Source organism: Aphelocoma coerulescens, chromosome 3, assembly GCF_041296385.1.
Source record: "Aphelocoma coerulescens isolate FSJ_1873_10779 chromosome 3, UR_Acoe_1.0, whole genome shotgun sequence".
In the NCBI taxonomy this organism is placed as follows: domain Eukaryota; kingdom Metazoa; phylum Chordata; class Aves; order Passeriformes; family Corvidae; genus Aphelocoma; species Aphelocoma coerulescens.
Genome location: NC_091016.1, coordinates 21,224,424 through 21,243,386, shown reverse-complemented (window position 1 = coordinate 21,243,386; position 18,963 = coordinate 21,224,424). Strand labels below are relative to the sequence as shown.

Below are 18,963 nucleotides of genomic sequence, written 5' to 3'. Positions count from 1 at the left end.
AGTTAGCCTGTGCTGGATGGAAAAGAATCCCAAGAGAAAGGTGGGAGAGTTTCAGAGCTAGTGGCGTATTCCTTTCAAAACAAGACTGACACATGGGATACAGTCATCTGGAAGGACACAGTGGAGGCAATTGTCTGACTCAGGGTAACCGTAATGTTTCTGTGTCAAAAGTTATTTCATAATGTGTCTCTTTTACAGAATCACAGGGTGGGTCAGGTTGGAAAGAACCACAGTGGGGCATCTGGTCCAACCTCCCTGCTCAAGCAGTTTCATTCCAGAGCACATGGTACAGGATTATGTCCAGATGGTTCTTGAATATCCCCAGGGAGGGGGGGATATCCAGAGCCTATCTGGGTAACCTGTTCCAGTGATCTGTCACCTGCACAGTAAGGAACTTCTCCCTCATGTTTGGGTGGAACTTCCTGTGCCTCAGTTCCTGCCTATTGCCTATTGTTCCATTGATTGGAACCACTGAGCAGAGCCAGGTCCATCCTCTGACCCCTCCCTGCAGACACCGACAGACATTGATGAGGTTCCCTCTCAGTGTCTCTCCTTGAGGCTGAATGAACAGGCCCAGCTCCCTCAGCCTTTCCTCATCAGAGAGATGTTCCCACCCCTTGATCATCTTCATAGCCCTCCACTGGACCTGCTCCAGCAGCTCCATGTCTCTCTTGGACAGAGGAGTCCAGAATTTAATTGACAGCTGTTAATTGTGGATTAACTTTTCCTTTTGAACATAAGTTACCACATAAGTTCTGATCGCTTGGTTCAGCACTTGGTCTATCATCTATTCCTATCAGTGACAGTACAAAGTCAGGATTTTTCTTTCTCTCTTTCACTTCTTGGTCGACAGTGCAGGGGACAATTTCCATAATCCTTTTCTTATGAGAAATCTTTTCCTGGGCATTAAAGATATCCTGTTTCCTAGGTTTGTGAATACTTCAGTTATCACCAGTACATTGTGCTATACACAGAATTTGCATTAGAAGTGTTTGCTGCACTGCTGACAAAAATAGCAGATCCCAAGAAAAACATATCCACTAAATGAAAAAGGAAAGTATGAAGATCCACTAACATCAGAAGGTACTGTGTGGGAATATTAGCAAGTCATCTAGATCAGGTAATAGATGATATTCTGAGAAGTCCTAATAAACAGAGGCTAAATAAACAGAGAAGTTGACATAGATTAAGAAAAATATAACACACATGCACACACATTTACCACTTTTTATTTTCCACCAAATTATTTTTAATAAAGGAGCAAAAATCCAGTCTTGTAAATCCATACTTGAAGTTCTTTTAGCTCAGTAATCCCATTTCTTAAAGGCCTGTATGTGATTGAAAAGTGAATAATTAAATCCATGTTGACTGTGCCTATTTATGAAAACCTGGTGCATATACAATGTACTTACATCATTAAATAGACATTAGAAGTGTTTTAATGTAGTCGTTCTATAGTATACAGTATATAGTAGCTCTATATTTTGCTTATACTTGGTAATTTTCTTGCTTGATGTGACTTTTGGTGAGTTTTAACATTTGCCCAGCCAGTCTCTCTGTTTCTCTCTTTCTCTGTGAGGTTCACATGTAAACTGCTTTAAAGATTGCATAATGACTGTTTGGCATATCCTACAGGCAAAGGCCCAGAAACCCTTTTTGCTGGCTATAACCTCAATGATAATGAGTGGCACACAGTGCGTGTGGTGCGGCGAGGAAAAGGTTTAAAGTTAATGGTGGATGACCAGCAGGCCGTGACAGGTAGTGTGCCATTGTGATTCCATGATTCCATGTTGGCTGGGGGGAAACATGAAACAAAAAAAAAAAAAGAAAAAATGACAGAAGTAAAATGGCTTTAGCTGAAAGAAGCAGATGTTTTTTTTTTTCTTTCCCTGGGTAAGATTCAAAATCCATGTTGTGCATCTTGGAATGCTGGTACAAGAAGTGTGTTATTACACTTGATGTTAATGTTGCTCCAAGTTTGCTATTGAAATTAATGAAAAACTTCGTGCTGACTTAAATGAGTGTTTTTATACAGTAATTGGAGAGGAGTGATTTGATACATCACTAATTAGAAGGCAAGCAAAATGCTTTTGGCAACACATTGTTAAGGCTAAACTCTAAGCCACTGCTGGAAGAAAGAATTTAATAAACATTTGAAGGATATTCTACTGTGGTTTGAATCTTGCATCAATTGTCCTCAATATATTAGGCAGCATGTTTTTCTCAAATACTAGCAGTTGGGATGGGAGAAAAAAAACTGACATGCATGCTAGCAGATGTTAGAAATGTATTTCTATATTTATTTCATCAGAAGGGTTAATAGAGAACACATTGATTCTGTCCTGTACAAGGCAATGCTTGTATGACATGTATGCTAACAACATACATGTTGTTAATAGCAACTGATCTGGCTTCTGGCCCTGATTCCTTTCACAGTACAATGTGCCTAATTCTGTGTTAGCTATTTAGAGTTATCCTTTGGTTTTGTGTAGCATTAAACAACTTTTATCATTGGTTCTAACCTTTGTTAAAATGGTAAAAAGTTAAATGATTTTTGTTGGTTTGTTTTTGTTTTTTTTTTTTAAGAGGCATGTACCTTCTTTAATAATCCCTTTTCACCTGAGCAGAACTCTGAAGGTCATGTCACTGGTTGAAAAATAATTCATGTGGTCGCAAGAACATATTTTCTAGAATCAGAAATTGCCAATATATCTTCCAGAGCTGAAGTCTGTGTATGTTATGATGCCCAGGGTCATTCTCCCAAGAATGTAGATGGCCTAAATAATTTATTTTCTCTTTGATAATAAATTTATAGTATGGGTAGAAGTATACTGAATAACATTATAATCCAGCTGCTTCAACTACCATTCAAGGCAGATTATAATATAGTAGAAATTGTTTAGATCAAAATCCAGTGCAAGATCCAAATGCACAATTCATGGCAGAGTTCTAATTTACAAATACTACAGGTTACATAGCCTGGGTCCAGTTTTCTGGTGCAACACTTGTATTCTTTCCACAACCCAGTATCTGCATCAAAAACTGGCCAGTTGACTTGAATTCCCTCTCAGTTCTTCAAGCTGGAAGTTGTCTGCATTTGCATAACCCACAAATGCTTAATATTATTCATCCAAAGGGAGAAAGTCATCCCAATATTTTAGACGAAATAAGCTTCCTAAACTCCCTGTAGGAATCTGCATGGCCAATCCATGGTTTCCTCCACCAGTGAGGAGGGAACCTGGTGTAAGAGAAGAAACAGAGTGAACTTTAAATATGGGTAATCTTCTGTTAGTGCCAGGAATATCACATTTCCAACAAAGAAAATCTTTAGTATTTTGTAGCTGATGAGATTTTTTGTTTGGGGTATTTTTTTGGGGTGGGTTTTTTTTGTTGGTTTGGGTTTTTTTCAACACTGAGTGTTTTAAAAGCCTTTAAAAGTTTACATTTCAAATGTATGTATTAGAATTTAATGTGGAGTAGCTATGAATTTCTTGAAAGGGTAGGGAAAGAGTTGCCATATGAGATTAAAGCGTGCTTGTTTTATACTACTTAGAACTTTGCTTCAGATGTCCCAGCAATCAGAAATTTGGTTAAAATGTGACCCATTCATTTTTCCTGTGAAAGGTCATTGTAGTGTTATAAGGAGAATAAGGAAGAAAATGACTTCCTACTAAAAATTCCAGCTTTCTCCTGCCACACATTGAGTTTTCCTTTTTTGATTCCATTTCCTATGTTATATATGAAAGAAACCTCATCAGATCTAGAAAGCTTAAACTGGAGGAAAAGCCATTAAATAATTCAGCCTGACTTTCCAGTTTTTACAGGTTATAAAATACCACTTAGTCATTTGTGAGTTGTGCTTGGTTCTCTTTGACAAATGCATAATGTGTGCATGGTTAAATATAATTCAGAGTCATAACAAGTTTTCATTGGAGGTCATGCAGGTGGTTTTGAAGAAATTACTCATCATAGAAGAGTTTAAATACTTCCAGCCCTGATGCACCTTATTTTCAAAAAATGTATAGAAAATAAAAGTGGATTGAAAGTCACTAAAGTTGGATAACAGAATAGCTTATAGGTATGAACAGAAATTCAGTTGGCCTTTTGTATGGTGTTTTTCCACAAACCGGATAAATTAAAAAAAAAAAAAGATAACAAAATAAAAAAAAAATTTAAAAACCCACCACCAAACCCCCAAACTCCCAACCTTGTAAGTACAAATTACATTCTCTCTCTTTTCCTTAATTGCTGCTTTTACAAATCCTGTGGAGCATTATGTGAAGTCTCAAGTCCTGTTTGCATGTTTGTAGAACTGAAATGTCAGAGGGAGATTTGGGATGTGAGCCCAGATTCAGGAACTTTTTTATTATTATGCTCAAAGAAGGAAATACATTTAATGTAGTGGGGATACTGTGCTACAGGCCAAAGCTCAGTGGATTTTTGCCATGATATTAATGCAATGCCATCTGAAGGGATACAGGACTGGAATACATAATGTTCCTCTCTAAAACTTGATCCTCAGCTCTTTGGCTGTGATCCAACATACAGCTCTTGTCCCAGCAAAATTACACATTTGGCATTTTCCAAGACAGCTCCCTGACTCATTACTGCAAGAAAGAACCCACTTTTGCTTAATACATTCAGGGCAAGTGGTATCTTCAGAACTGATGTTTAGAAACAAGAACATCAAGAAGACTGTCCCTGGGGTTTAAGGTGCCTCTTGCAGTGCTCAGTCCTGTGAGTGCAGATCCCAGGTGGTGGTGCTGTTCAATGACACCAGTAAGAGTAAGTTCTCATACAGAACTCATCCTGAAGCCAAGTAAGCTACTTGTAAATATTTCTCATAAATTATTACAGCAATTTTTGTGCCTGAATGGTATTAAAACTTACAGAGCTATTTTGCCTGTAATTTCACTGATGCCTGTAGTTGTATCTCAGTGGTGTGACTTAACCTGCTCGTGAATTCATCTCCCTGGGAAAATCCCAGATATCAACATTTCTCTTTCCCTTGTCTTTTCCCTGTCACACACATGTCCACAGACACTTCCTTATGACACCTACAAAGGTACAGCTGTGTCAGCCTCCTCCAGGCTTTGTGCACCACTTCTGACATGTCCAGCCTGGGGCAGTGCTCACGCTCTCTCTTGGAACAGGATATTTCAGGATGGACAGAGAGAACTTGTCTTGTCAACAGCTTTGCCACTGTGGGAACTTGAATTAGAGCAGCTTTATGCCAGTATTTAGTTCAGCTTGACTAGGTCTGCTCTTCACCTTCTCTGTACTTCATGAGAGACATGATACAGCTAAGGAATTGGAGAATCTAGACCATGGTTTGCAAAAGGTACATTAAGAGGTGAAATTCATTAGTAATAAAAGCTGGTTTTCCACACAATGTGACCATGAATCAGCCCTGTGAAAATACTGACCTACTTCTTTAAAATCAGCATGGAAAAAATTGGAAGTTCTGTCAGAAAAAGGAACACTTCCGTGAACACAATTTTGATGTGCTGGGTAAGGTATTTAATAACTAGCTTAAAAACTTACCTGACCTGTATGCAGTGTACTCTGGCAGTGCTGATCCTTTCCTCCAGATTAGCTCTACAGTCAGCAGATTTCAGGCTTCTTGCTCTGCAGTTGTCCTTTCATGAGAGAGAGAACTCAAAGGCAGCTGTGGGGCTTGCTTTTGGCCACCTTTCTGACCAAAGCAAGTCCCTTGTTGTTTCCAGGATTAAAAAACACTGGCATGCACCCTTCCTGAAGGCTTTCTACTCAGCCCATCTCTTGGGCCCTGCCCTTTCTCCCATGGTTTATCCCCATGGTACAAAGCCAGTTCCTTTCAAGCAGCTGTCCACCCTTGTGGCACAGGGCTTTGCAGCAGGGCCAGCATTAATGAACCTAAGACAGCAAAAGCAGGAATCCTTCCTTCCTCTAGTCAGATCATGCATGTTGAAGCAAAGCACGTGGAATAATATCCCTCAAGCTGTTCTGTTTCTCTTTCATGAAACTCTGATATTGTTGGTTTAGCTCAGAGGTTGGCCTTTGTCTTCCTCCTGTTAAGTAAACACACTTGCTTATAGCAAAACCCCACATCTGGTTAAGTGTCACTAAAGTGAGGGGTTTTGTTGGCAGTTTAATGTACTCTGGCAAACTGTTTCAGTTTAGAAATCTTGCTGTTGGCCTTATCCAAATGTGCTGAACGCATTGGAAAGGCTCCTGGGTTTACCAGTAATTAGGATGAATTTAGAAGAATTCCCTTTGGAGTTGGCCTTGCACATTCTGAAAAGTGTGAAATTATTGCAGATACTTAATCACATGATGTGCTTTTTGACCTCCCATTTCAGACACTAACACGTGTTTTCTTGTTGCTGTTTAAAGGTCAAATGGCTGGCGATCACACACGACTGGAATTCCACAACATAGAAACAGGAATAATAACAGAACGGCGCTACCTGTCTTCTGTGCCTTCTAATTTTATTGGGCATCTGCAGAGTCTCACATTTAATGGCATGGCATACATTGACTTGTGTAAAAATGGAGACATCGATTATTGTGAGCTAAATGCAAGATTTGGGTTCAGGAACATCATAGCAGACCCTGTAACCTTTAAAACAAAAGCAAGTTATGTGGCACTGGCCACGCTACAAGCATACACATCTATGCACCTTTTTTTCCAGTTCAAAACCACCTCCCTGGATGGATTGATACTTTTTAACAGTGGCGATGGAAATGATTTCATTGTGGTTGAATTAGTGAAAGGGTATGTATGGATTAGCATAACGACAAAAACAGTCTGTTCCAAATGTATGTGCAGAAGGAAATACATGGGAAATACATGGAAAAGTTTAGGATGCCAATCCTTTTTCTGACTGGACAGATGTGATTGATAATGCTTCTTCATGTTGAACTTCATGTGCTTTATTGTGACTCTTTCTTTCAGATGAAGCTAGATGCCTGAAATGTATGAAAGTAAATAATAGGTATAACTTCTCTCGTGTTTACCACAAAGAAGTGCTAGTTTGTAGCCTCCCTCTTGTTCTCTCTCTACGTATGTATGCATGTCTTGGTACATGGAGTGCTTGTTGCTTTCCAGAAACTTGGGACTGCACCTCAACTCATCCAAACGAGTGGCAATTTCTCGGAATGACAGTTGCTTCCCCATCTGGCGTTCATTGTTGTCTTCTGGTTTTGCCAGCTCTGCTGAGGAGTACAAGCAAATAGAAAATATTAGACATATTAATTAGTGCCCCCTTGCCATGTAAAGAAAAAGGAAACTTTTCCAATTTTTTCTCTTTTCCCAGGTATTTACACTATGTGTTTGACTTGGGAAATGGTGCCAACCTCATCAAGGGAAGTTCTAATAAACCTCTGAATGACAACCAGTGGCATAATGTAATGATATCAAGGGATACCAACAACCTACACACTGTAAAGATTGACACTAAAATCACAACACAGAGCACAGCAGGAGCCAGGAATTTAGATCTCAAAAGTAAGTACAGTTATTCTTGTGTAATCTACAGTGAGGGCCATTACAGAATGATAAACAAGTTAATGATGGATGTAAAGTATGATATATTCTTTTAATATTGTATGAAACCATTTATTTTATAATAATTTATATGATCACAAGAGATAACATCATCATAACCTGACAATGCCAATTTGGTGTTAGTTCTGCACAGGTAGGTACAACTTTAAACATGTGGAGATCCCATGGGAATAAAAAAAAAAAAAGTAGGAAATTATAATAACACAGAGTGGCCCATATAAACCAAAAGATAATTGGGGGATTAAATGAAGCCTACAATATCTTTTACATGAACATAAGTTATACACGTGGCATAACATACTCATCTAAATATGTAATGTATTGTAATTTCGACTTCAGGTGGGGTAAACTTTGTTTTATAGCATTAAACCTACATGTTATACATGCAGCTAGATTCTAAAGATCCATATTTTATAAATATATGTATATTTTAAAATAAGTGATAGTAATGAGTTCTGTGGGTGGGTTTCTGAAAAGCTAATTTGCATCTGAGGAAAATATCTTTTTGGAAAGATGTATAAGTAAATATACTTTTAAAATAATGACTACCTAATCAGACATAAGAATATATGTTCTGATCATGTGGAAAAGTACTGTATATTTTAACATTCTTTAAGAAGGCTCTTGGAAGGAAAACTGAAAGTTCATAACAGTCAAAGAAATATGATATTTCAAAAGCCAGGATGTTCAAAGTAGATATTAATATTCCATCAAGAGCTTATTCCTTGCTGGATTTTCTTTTAACTGCCTCTGAGTCACAGATAATGAGCTGACCTTGGTAATTATGCTGGATTTTGTGATATTTTACATGTTTGCCTCACTTGAAAGTGCTATTAAGATTGTAAGAAAGACTGTGAAAACAGTATCCTGATATGTCATAATCTTCAGGAAGAGATTCTTTTATTTATAAACCTAGCATTTCTGATAAAGCTTTTTGGATGGCTCACACTCCATTCGTAAAGTAGCATTTGAAATTTGTGCCGTGTTATTTCTGGGGTTTGCATTCTGTTAAACATCATCGATTTTGTTTATTGTTTTGTTTATTGAGACAGTGTAATATTTCAGCATTGGTTTTGGTGCTGTAGAAAAAGCATCCACCTTGTTCCTTGACATTTTTAAGATGGCAAGTACTACTCATGCATATGTGTATGTCTTTAATATGTTTGGCTTTTTTCCTAGTAGATAAATCAGGCATGGGTAGGAAAAAAAAAAAAACCCAATCCTGTTGCGAGCCGATAATTAACACAGCCATTTCATTCGGCACATTTTGCAAACCGATTGTGGCGTGTCTTTGGTGTGTGCCGCTTTATTTAAGGAGAGCCGATCAAGCTCGCTCCATGTGCTCGCTGAAGGCACTAGAGAGCGCTGTGATCTCACCGAACGCGCTGCCCAGGGAAGGCTCATCAGCGAGGGCAATCTGCAAAATCCAACATCCCTTTGTGTGCTGCGCTTGGAAAATGCTACTTTCGCCTTGCGCTTTTGAAGTAAAAACTGTATCCATAGCTGTCGCGTTTTCTCACCTTCATTTGGGGGGGGGGGGGGGGGGGGGAGAAAGAAAGAAAAAGAAATGAGGAGCGTGAAAAAACCTACTGAGATTTGAAGTGAGGAAGGTGAATTGTGTTAGATGATTTTCTGTAATTCACCACCCAGGGAACGTGGATGGTAAAAGAATAACAAGCCTGACGTGTTTCGTGCAGAAATATATAGCAAGCACCTCTCTAAAACGGGTCTAGCATACACAGATCCTCAACCTCTGTCTCCTCATAATAGTATGCTTCATTTTATTTCATGTTTTTAAATGTGTTATACTAAATTTTACTCAGTCATCTTCCCTTAAATATGGCACAGTATATATCATGAGAATTTTGGTTGGATTTGGGAGGGGGTTCAAGCTGATACTTTTTAGCCAGCAGGCTAAAAGAGAGAAAAAAAATGCCTTTCATTACTGTTTTTCCTTCCTTTGTATTTAGTAGAAATGGTCTCCTGTAGTCGCTTCTTTTCTATTTTACATCAGCATTTCTAACAATGACATATTTCTGTTGTGCTATAAACACTCCATATACTTTCCTGATATAAATAGTTACAATTAATTCATTGTCTTGTACTATTTTAGCCTTAGCAACAAAGCAAATGCAAAATTACACTTCCTGCTACTGGTATCAATAGTTCTGCTTAACCAGAGTTATCATTAGGTAAAATATTAATGTGTGCAGATAGCATGGAACCTGCAGCCATTCTGAGTAATTGCAGAGTTACCAATTTCTGATTTTGAAATCCAAGCTGATCCTGGAAAAAGAAATCCCTCTGTATGTGGGTTTTTGCAAATACACAGTGAATTCAGCACAAAGATAAGACACAGATTGTGTTGTCAAGCCTGCACAGCATGGAAGTTGTCTGGGAAAGCAGACAGCTGCCATAAAAGTATAGGAGAGAATTTCCAATATATGTTTCCATTTGGGTGTAGGATTTGGCAATGTAACACAGAAAGTTCATTATCACAAACATCGGTTCCCTGCATAACCTCTGGTACAATTTCAGCAGCTACCTGTGGAAACACATATATTACATCCTGCAGCCTAATTATTGCGGTAATTAGATGGGTAAATTATAAATTGGAGACAAATAAATGAGTGAAAATAATTCTGTGTTTGGATTCCAAGAACAGTGTTATTTTCCCTCGCAGGGAAAATTAGCAAAGTGTGCTGAGGTGCAGTTCTAGCAGATAACCCGTAAAGATAAATGAGTCTGAACAGCAAAAGCAGTGCAGCTCAAGCCTGCCAACACAGTTACACAGCAAATTTCCTTTCATATATTTCATGAGCAGATTCCCTGTCCTGCTCAGGATATCTTATCCTCTCAGGATAGCTTTAGATGGTTGGCATGGCTGCAAATCAAGGCCTGAAAGAGTTGGGTGGAGGGGAATTCTTGCTCGTTGTACTTGATGCTGTGCTCTGATGTTCTGAGGGGTCTGAGTAGCCTCAAAAGGCACAGAAAAACAAGTGAAAATGGAATTTAACTCCTTGATGGAATGACTGCATCAGTGGACTAGGAAAGATTACAGATGTCATTTATCTGGACTTCTGTAAAGCCTTTGACATGGCCACAACATCCTTCTCCCCAAATTGGAGAGAGGTGGATTTCATGAGTGGATTGATAGATGGATAAGAAAGTGGTTGGACAGTTGCATCCAGTGGTGGTCCACAGCTCAAAGTCCTGATGGACATCAGTGGCAAGTGGTGTCTCTCAGGGGCCCTTACTGGGAGCAGTGTTATTAGATGTCGTCATTAATGACGTGGAGGGATCGAGGGCACCCTCAGTTTATTTGCTGATGACACCAAGCTGAATGATGTGGTGGACACACCTGAAGGATGGGATGCCATCCAGAGGCATCTGGACAAGCTCAAGAAGTAGGCCCATTGTGCTCTCATGAGGATTATTAATACCAAGAGCAGGTGCTGCACCTGGGATGGGGCAACCTGCAATGTCAACACAAGCTGAGGGATGAACAGATTGAGAGCAGCCCTGCCCAGAAGGACTTGGGGGTGATGGTGGATGGGAGGCTGGGCATGACCCAGCCACGTGGGCTGGCAGCCCAGAGAGCCAACTGTGTCTTGGGCTGCATCAGAACCCAAACCAAACCATTCTGTGAGTCGTGTTCCTCACTGTTGCCAAAGAAAAGGCATCTCCCTTGCTTAGACTGTGGCTTTTACAATATCTATAATGTCTCTCCCCCTGCACAATTTTTTTCCTGTGTTATGGGAAGCTGTAGTTCTGTCAGAAACTATTTTATTTTATAAGTACTCAAAGATGCATGAGCTGCTTCCAAGGAGGAGGATGTCCTCAAGAACACATTGTATCCACTTACCAACCAGGGTTTAATTTTTCTCTTGCTTCTTTCCTACACATATAGGCAATATTTTAATTCCCAAAGTTTTCACACAGGTTTTTAAACAGCAGGCATAAAAATCCCTGAAAAATTCCAATCAGAATTCTCTTGGAATACCCATCAGAAAATTAAAATATTTTAGCATTTTAATTATTTATAAATTGAAATGAGAAGTTGAGATACTGTACTCTTACCGAACAAGAAGGTAAAGAATACCTCAGTTATTTTAGATTGAACAAAAAGTAGTTACAAACTTTTGTATGAGTTGGTAGTTTCAGCACTTCAGTATCCAATCCAATTTTAAACTTTCCACATCACAGAACTTATTTGTAGATATGCTGTATCCTCTAAGATGATCTGCACTCATCTTAATCTTGATTTTGGGCTAACTACATTTTTTTTAGTACGGTATCACCGTTCTGAAAATAAAAATCCTACACAGCTCAATATTTATGGGTTAACTTTTACTGCCTGTGCATCATTTCATATGTCAAGACCTGTTTTTTTGAACTGACATTCATAATTTCAACTTGTCCCACTGTCATCGTCTTTCATGTGGCCTTCCCAAATGTCAGTTTTAGAGCCCATTGTAAGTCATGTGTTATTCCTGTGCTGTTATATCACTGCATCCTCAAAAAAATGCTATCCATACTAGAGCATGCATCCGAATCAGCCTGGAATAAAATAACCTGTCTAGATCTCAGTGTTGCTTTTATTTCTGTATCTCCTCACTGGCCCTTGGCTTCCTTTATTCTTTTGAGATAGGGCTGCTGCTTCTATCTATGTTTGCTTTTTCGTTTGCTGTTTTGTCCCATACTGTGAAAACAGACTAGATTGAAGCACCTGAAAGAAAAGTAGTTATATTTATTTCTGGTATCACCTCAGTGGTTTTACAAATGCACCAAATTATAGTTCATCAATGTGCATAAATATTCGCTTGGCAATTAATTCATCCTTGTAAAGTTTGAATGCAATTAACTAAATTATCTGTAGGTCTACTAGCCTGGCACATTCATTGATGATTTGTAATAGTCCCTTAATCTATTGATATTTCATTTGCCTGTCAAAGTAGGTTATTCATGCTGAGCTAAATTGGTCTGGATCATAACGAGGAATTCCTGTTTCAGGAATGGAAACTGAAATTGTTTCACTTTCATGTAATATTTTTCTCTGTTGTTTTATATTGAGGTAGTTATTATTGTTGCTTCATTATATGTTTTTCTCTACATTGCAAGGTCTCTATCAACAGGAGTGATCCTTTATATTTTTATTACTAGAGAAACAAAGCTTTAAGAAGCACAGAAACATTGTACAAATGAGCAAGTATTAATGTTTAAATATCTCAAATAATCATGCGTGAGCTAAATGTAATGACCTTGCCAGTGGGGTGTGAATTCTTCATGCAGAAATAATGTTCTGTTCCAAATACAGAGTTCCAAATACTGTCAGCAGCAAATAGATCTTCCCAGTGTGACCTATTGGAGTAGATAATGGCAAATGTAGCTGTTGTCTTCCTGATAATGTAGGAAAGCAGACTCTGTACGGAGGAAAAACAAGGGACTTAAAACTGAGAACTCTTCTTTGAGACTTCCTATGTAACAAAGTTCTAGGAGTAGATAACAATACGTCATTGGACAACCTGGTCTAATGGGAATTCCTTTATCCTCCTTTCTTTGCCACTTTTCACATGCTGCTTCTAAACAGCAATGCTGTCCACCAGGTTGTGAGAATAATTTTGATGGTGCTAAGGCTTCAGAAGTTGTGCCCAAATAGCCAAAATTATGAGACAGGGAAAAAAATTGAAAATCTATTCCAGTAGTTCTAGATTAAATAAAGATATTCTAGAGCTTGCACTGTGAAGTCACCAATGCAATAGGCTGTCAGATCAGTACATGGTGAGAAGGGTTTTTGTTTTCTGCTGCTTCTCCCTTGTTCTTCTCAGTCTTTCATACATTTATGAGTGAATAGATTTGCCTACGTTCCTACAGCTGTTTGACATGCAGGTTATTACTCCTGGTGATTGTGAAATTTCATTCAAGCCCTTTCTGGAACACCAAATAAAAGTTATGCTAAGAATAATACAGGAAACATGTATACTCTTGAAACTTACCAAAGCCTCTGCATGTTTAGTATAAATACATTCAGTGGAATGTATGCATCCTAGTCCCCCCACAGATACACAGATTGAAGAAGCACATCCTAAATTTGTTTTAAAATGTGCTGCCATGAGCCCTCATTAACCTTGGTATTTTAACAGAGCAGTCCTTTTTGCAAAAGGGCAGCTTCATGGAATATCCTCAGAGTCTGAATGTGATTGTCTTGATCAAAAGTAATATCATATAAAAAAGTTACTCTCTGCAAGCCTCCATTCAAAATGAGAACATTTAACATCTCATCTGTTTGGTAGCTTTATGTGGAGAATTGTGCCTGAACCATTTCGCAAAGGAAGAGTTTTGTAGATTATGATCTCTGAGGTCTAGTGTGTCTGTTGGAAAGAGGAATTCCTCACTATTTTGAAAGCAGGCTCTGCTAAGAGCATGTGTTGGCTGTTAAAAGCAGAGAGTGAAAACATTATAGCAGGAGGAAGGGAGATCTGACTATACTGTGCCATGCAAATGCCAGCTTTTTTAGATTTTGTCAATTTTTCAGGTGTATACAATCTCCAAAAGTGGCCAGAACAGGCAAGAAATGAAGGGCATTTGATGTGCTTGAATGCCTCACCTCTCCACCACAGCCATCCCCCTCACACAGAGTAATTGGCCTAGCATTGATTATGTGGGAGATGGATTGCCATGCACATTTATATGGCAATTAGATTTTATTATTTACCATTTAACATGCATCACCAACTTTCCTCACAGTCCATTGCACAAGCAGACTGCCTTGGTTTTACATCTGTTTAATCTTTTTCAATGCCAGTGCTCTCCATCTAGTCTTTAGTGGGGGTAAAAACAAGCAGAGAGGAATAAAGCGGCAGGGAATCTGAGGATTTTTATTGTCAGGAAAATGATAAATGTTTTTGTGTAACTGTTCCTTGTTTGAGGAAAAAATATTTTTTGAGAACAGAATTTTTGGGGAAATGGTGGATTTTAACATGGAGAAATCTTCAGATGTCAGCATGCACTTTTTGAGTATCTCCTTTTGTCTATTCAAAACTTCTCTCCCAAGGACGTTGTTGTGTTGCTGCTCACTTAAACACCACCTTTACTTGCTTGTGTAACATAGGCACATTTGTGTGATCCTTGAGGAGTACTAAAGTGAGACAAAAATTGTAGTAAGAATGAAATCTGAGCACCAAGAAATGCATGCAGAAGTGGACAGCACATCTAGCAGAGCCCTAAGAAAAAGTTTCTAGGCAGAAGAATATTTGCATGAGTATGAAAAGCCTTCAGTGCAGTTCTGAGTAGCGTGATGGAACCAGGAGACTGGGGAAAGGTGGAACAGCAGCCCTATCTCCACTGTAGACTGCTGTGGAAATCAGTGGCAGGTGAAAGCTGTAAGATGCTGTTCCTGGTCCACCCATCAACTGTAAATTCTTTCTGGTACCTCTTAATTCTCCTTGCATTTTTTTTTTTTCTGTCAGTGTGGACTACGGGGCAGTGCTACAGTGAAATTGTAAAAAGTCAAGTATCAGTCAAGGGAAGAAATATCTTCAAAGTTCAATTCTCTTGACAAATAACTACAATATGTACTATGTGCCAATAAGGGTGCCTGAAGAAAATTCACAATGTCAGCATTTCAGTGCTGGTGATTTCTTTTTTTTTTTTTTTTCCTAATACATTTAATGGTGTATTCAAGCAAGATACTGAAAGCAGTGTAGAATTGGGGTGAAAAGATCAGTTTCCACGTTCCTTCCTAAAAGAGTGACTTGCTAACCTAGAAATTCCTCTTTTTGTTTTTTTTTTTTTTTTTTTTTTTCTTTTTATTTGCCTGTAAACATTTTGCCTTTCTTGGTTATCAGTATAGGGAATGTGAAGGATGAAAGACACCACCTGTCACATCATAAAACAGCCTCTTGCCTGAAGTATTTGAAAGGACAGATAACTCAGCAGAGCCTGGAGAAGTAAACTAGCCACCCTTTCCGTCCTTAGGTGAGAGAGGGTCTAAAAGTGATAGAATTAATCACTCCAACAGGACAAACATTTGAAAAGACTATTTTTCTTAAAAAAAAAAAATCACATCAAAACCAAAAGACATCAACCACAAATCAATACTGAAGCTACAGAATGGACTCTTTGAAGTGAGTGAGTGGACATAAAACACAAAGTTTACATTTTCATGTCCTCCCTCAAGTGCCCTTGCAAGTGGTAGACAAAATTCAGTCATGCTTTGCTCTAGCATCAAGCAGGCCTGTGAATGCACAGCAAAGTGCATATTCTCTGCTGCAAAGGGGGTTTGAAAAGCCATATGCTGGAGCGTATGTGCTGCAGAAGCTGTGTGGATGCATCATTTAAGCCTTTGTCAACTGTTCTTCAGTTTATTAATGGGCTATGATCACAGCGGGCTTCTTGGTTTAGGAAAAAAGAGCAATTATATCTCATCAACATTTTTAAAAGGACCAAACATTTTCTTGATATGGAACAAAAAGCAAGTGTTTACTCAGGATTGATGAAGGTGAGGAGACACTCTAGAATGAGCACTCATCCACTATTCAGGCCCAGTTCCTTTTCTAAATTGTGTGCTGAAATCCCCCATTTGAAAGAAAAGTGTCCGCTGTGCTCCACCTATTGCACAAAGTAAATGTGCAAAAGGTGGGTGCTCTTGTACACTGGGGAGGTGAGAAGGTCATCAAGGCCAAGGAGGCTCCCATATTCCAGTGAATGTCAGAGACATCTGAATGCCTGCCTGACGTTTCATTTGAGACAACAGCCCTTTGAGATTTGAAAACCAGGATGGTGCCTGTTCTTTTAGTCAGGGCATATTCATCTTGTGCAGAGTAATTTATTTTCACAATCCAGTTGCCTCAAAAATACTGTGAGCTGGGATTGTGTGGGTTGTCCTAGGATGAGTTCCCCATGTACTTTGTAGTGCAATTATTAATATACTACAAAGCGATTTCTATTGATCTGCAGACAGCAGCTCGTCTGTTTTAGGAGGGACTGGAATAAAGTGAGCACTTTTTTCTTTTGAGATTAGACTTTCCCTATGGCATTTCTCAGTCTTTGCAGTCCTCCATCCTCTTTGCCTGCCTGAGGGAAGAAGCTGTTGTATGCTTGATCATTTTGAAATAGCATATTTGGAGAAAAGTATGCCTGACACCTTGGCTTCACCACAGCCAGATGTTCCTTTGTATTTCCATGTGTCTTATAAAGGAATTGTGGAGATGCCTGCTGTGTTTTCAGAATCCACCATGGTATGCCAGGGCTATCCATCTCTTTCCTGGGCAGTAACACCACTCTAGTACACCACGAAGAACTCCCATTCCTAGCCACAATGGTGGTTTAGTGCAATGTGACATTAGAAACATGACAGAGCAACTTCTTCCAAAGTGAAAGGGAAATTAAGAGAATAGCTGACAGTATATTTAAAACCAGCAGCACAACAAGAGACTGGGGGAGAGAATGTCTGCTTTTGGAGAGAATGATGGATTTGAAGATGCTTTTGGTCAGCTATATAAAAATGAGATATTGTCTTGATGGGCTATGAAAAAGTCAAGCCACAATTCCTTCCACTGTTTTATTTCTTCCTTGTTTTTTTTAAGTCATACATGGAACAATATTTGGATGAATGGTTTTCATTTCTTGTCAACAAAGGTGTTCAAGAACTGAACACCAGATAAGTACACAAAGCACACAGATCTAGGAGAGTAAAGAAGTCTAACTACATCTTGGCTAAACTACTTGCTGTCTGATGTCAGCAATCTCCTGTACCAAACAACTGCTGGCCTGGTTAAGGGGTCCAGGTGCACCAGTCACACCTGAGCAGTATTCTTATGTTGTTACCATTATAAACACATGGAAAACAATTCTCTCTCTACTTATGTTTGAAGACAATGGTAGCTGTTACATGAAGTTAATAGTTTTTGCCCACCAGCATGTATCATGTAAGAATTCTCAGGAAAGGAGAAAAGTCTATGAAGTGACCTGTCAGAAATGTCCCTAGTGCTAGATAATAGCTCTTAATAACTTCTTTTAGTTATTCAGAAAATAGAACAGCATCTTCAATCTTTGTTTTATAGTTCTTTGGTTTAGCATTTGCAAAGTTCTTATTTTGAAGGAATGCAGAGGCTTGGGATAAAAAAAGATGAGCTATTACAGGAGGACTTGGCATTTGTTTTACCAACAGTTGTGTGTGACTCACTGTTGTGTGGTGTTCTGTGTGCTTTTGCATAAGTGTGATACCAATAATGAATACATTGAGAACTGGGGTTAATTTATTAGCTAGCAATTTATTTCTGTGTTAAATTTACTTGTTGTTAAAGCACAAATTAGCTCTAAGTCAGAAAAGAGATAAATAGGTGTAAATAGGAAAGATCCTCTTGGAATAAACGAGGATCTGCAGTACCTGTAAAAGATGCAAGTTAAACCCACTAAAATCTTCTCTTTATCAGTGCTTATGGCATAATTGAGCAGTACCATCATTGCCATGAGCAGGTCTAGCTCTGACAGTGCTGCCTTCCAGCTGATTCCTCTGGCCTGCCATGAACGTGCCAGTGAGAACATGCCTGCAGCACATTTGGGTTTTTTGGCCTCAGAAAAACAAAGAGAGGAAACAATCCTCCCACTGCAACAAAAAGGAGATAAATCTGGGCACTGACTCCTAATACAAGAAAGAAGAGAGTTGTGAGATCTGCTTTTAAATAACTGCTTTATTTGAAGCTTCTCAAGTGATCAGAAGGAAATCTTGGTTCACTGTATTATCTCACCCATTTCTTTACTACCTGCAACTTTGCCTATGAGAGTTGACACATATTTTATGTAAATTGGCTATTTTCCTTCATAAATTAAAAAAAATCAGGATTACTATGAGAAGAATGAGACTTTTTCAGGAATACATTTAAAAATCAAACTGAACTTTAGAAGAGAATATGTGCAAGAACTTTAGTTCCAGAAACTGTGTTTACACATTTTCCGTGGGTAGCAGTGTAGCATTAGTGTTGCATTTAGGCTGCAGCCAGTTTACACAGTGTCATAATCTTGTAGTATTGATCTGATGAACTGTGGTACCTTACTTCATGAAATAACTTGCATGTAATTCACACCTGTAGGTAGCCAGATGCACAACAAGGGATTTGTTCTGGAGTAAAATTTCCAGTAGTGAAGTTGTACTTACATAAGAAATGAGAAAGAGAAAACCTGGGAATTTGTATTGTACTATGTTGATTCCCCTGATCTCGTTTAGCAGGAGCAGGGACAATCTTTTTCTTTTCTGAATCTCTGCCATTGCATGTTAAATATAAAATATTTTAATTAACAATATTTTCTGCAATCCTATCTTGTCTGAAAGTCTAATGGATTGAGTTTTGTAGGAAACTACTTCTTCATTGAGATGAACATGAAAATGGCATGTGATTAATTAAAGGTAGCAA

General features: G+C 38.6%; 1 protein-coding gene across 24 annotated transcripts in view; it reads left to right on the top strand.

Moving 5' to 3' along the window:
* NRXN1 (neurexin 1) overlaps nucleotides 1-18,963 on the top strand; it is a 681,973-nt gene that overhangs the window by 311,858 nt on the left and 351,152 nt on the right. For 23 of the 24 annotated variants that reach the window (XM_069009396.1, XM_069009411.1, XM_069009402.1 and 20 more), the window contains 3 exons: nucleotides 1,636-1,758; nucleotides 6,376-6,757; nucleotides 7,299-7,489. In XM_069009396.1, the coding sequence (XP_068865497.1) occupies nucleotides 1,636-1,758; nucleotides 6,376-6,757; nucleotides 7,299-7,489 (696 nt within the window). Of the gene's footprint in view, nucleotides 1-1,635; nucleotides 1,759-6,375; nucleotides 6,758-7,298; nucleotides 7,490-18,963 lie in introns of those variants that run through there. The other variant, XM_069009421.1, reaches the window with a different exon arrangement.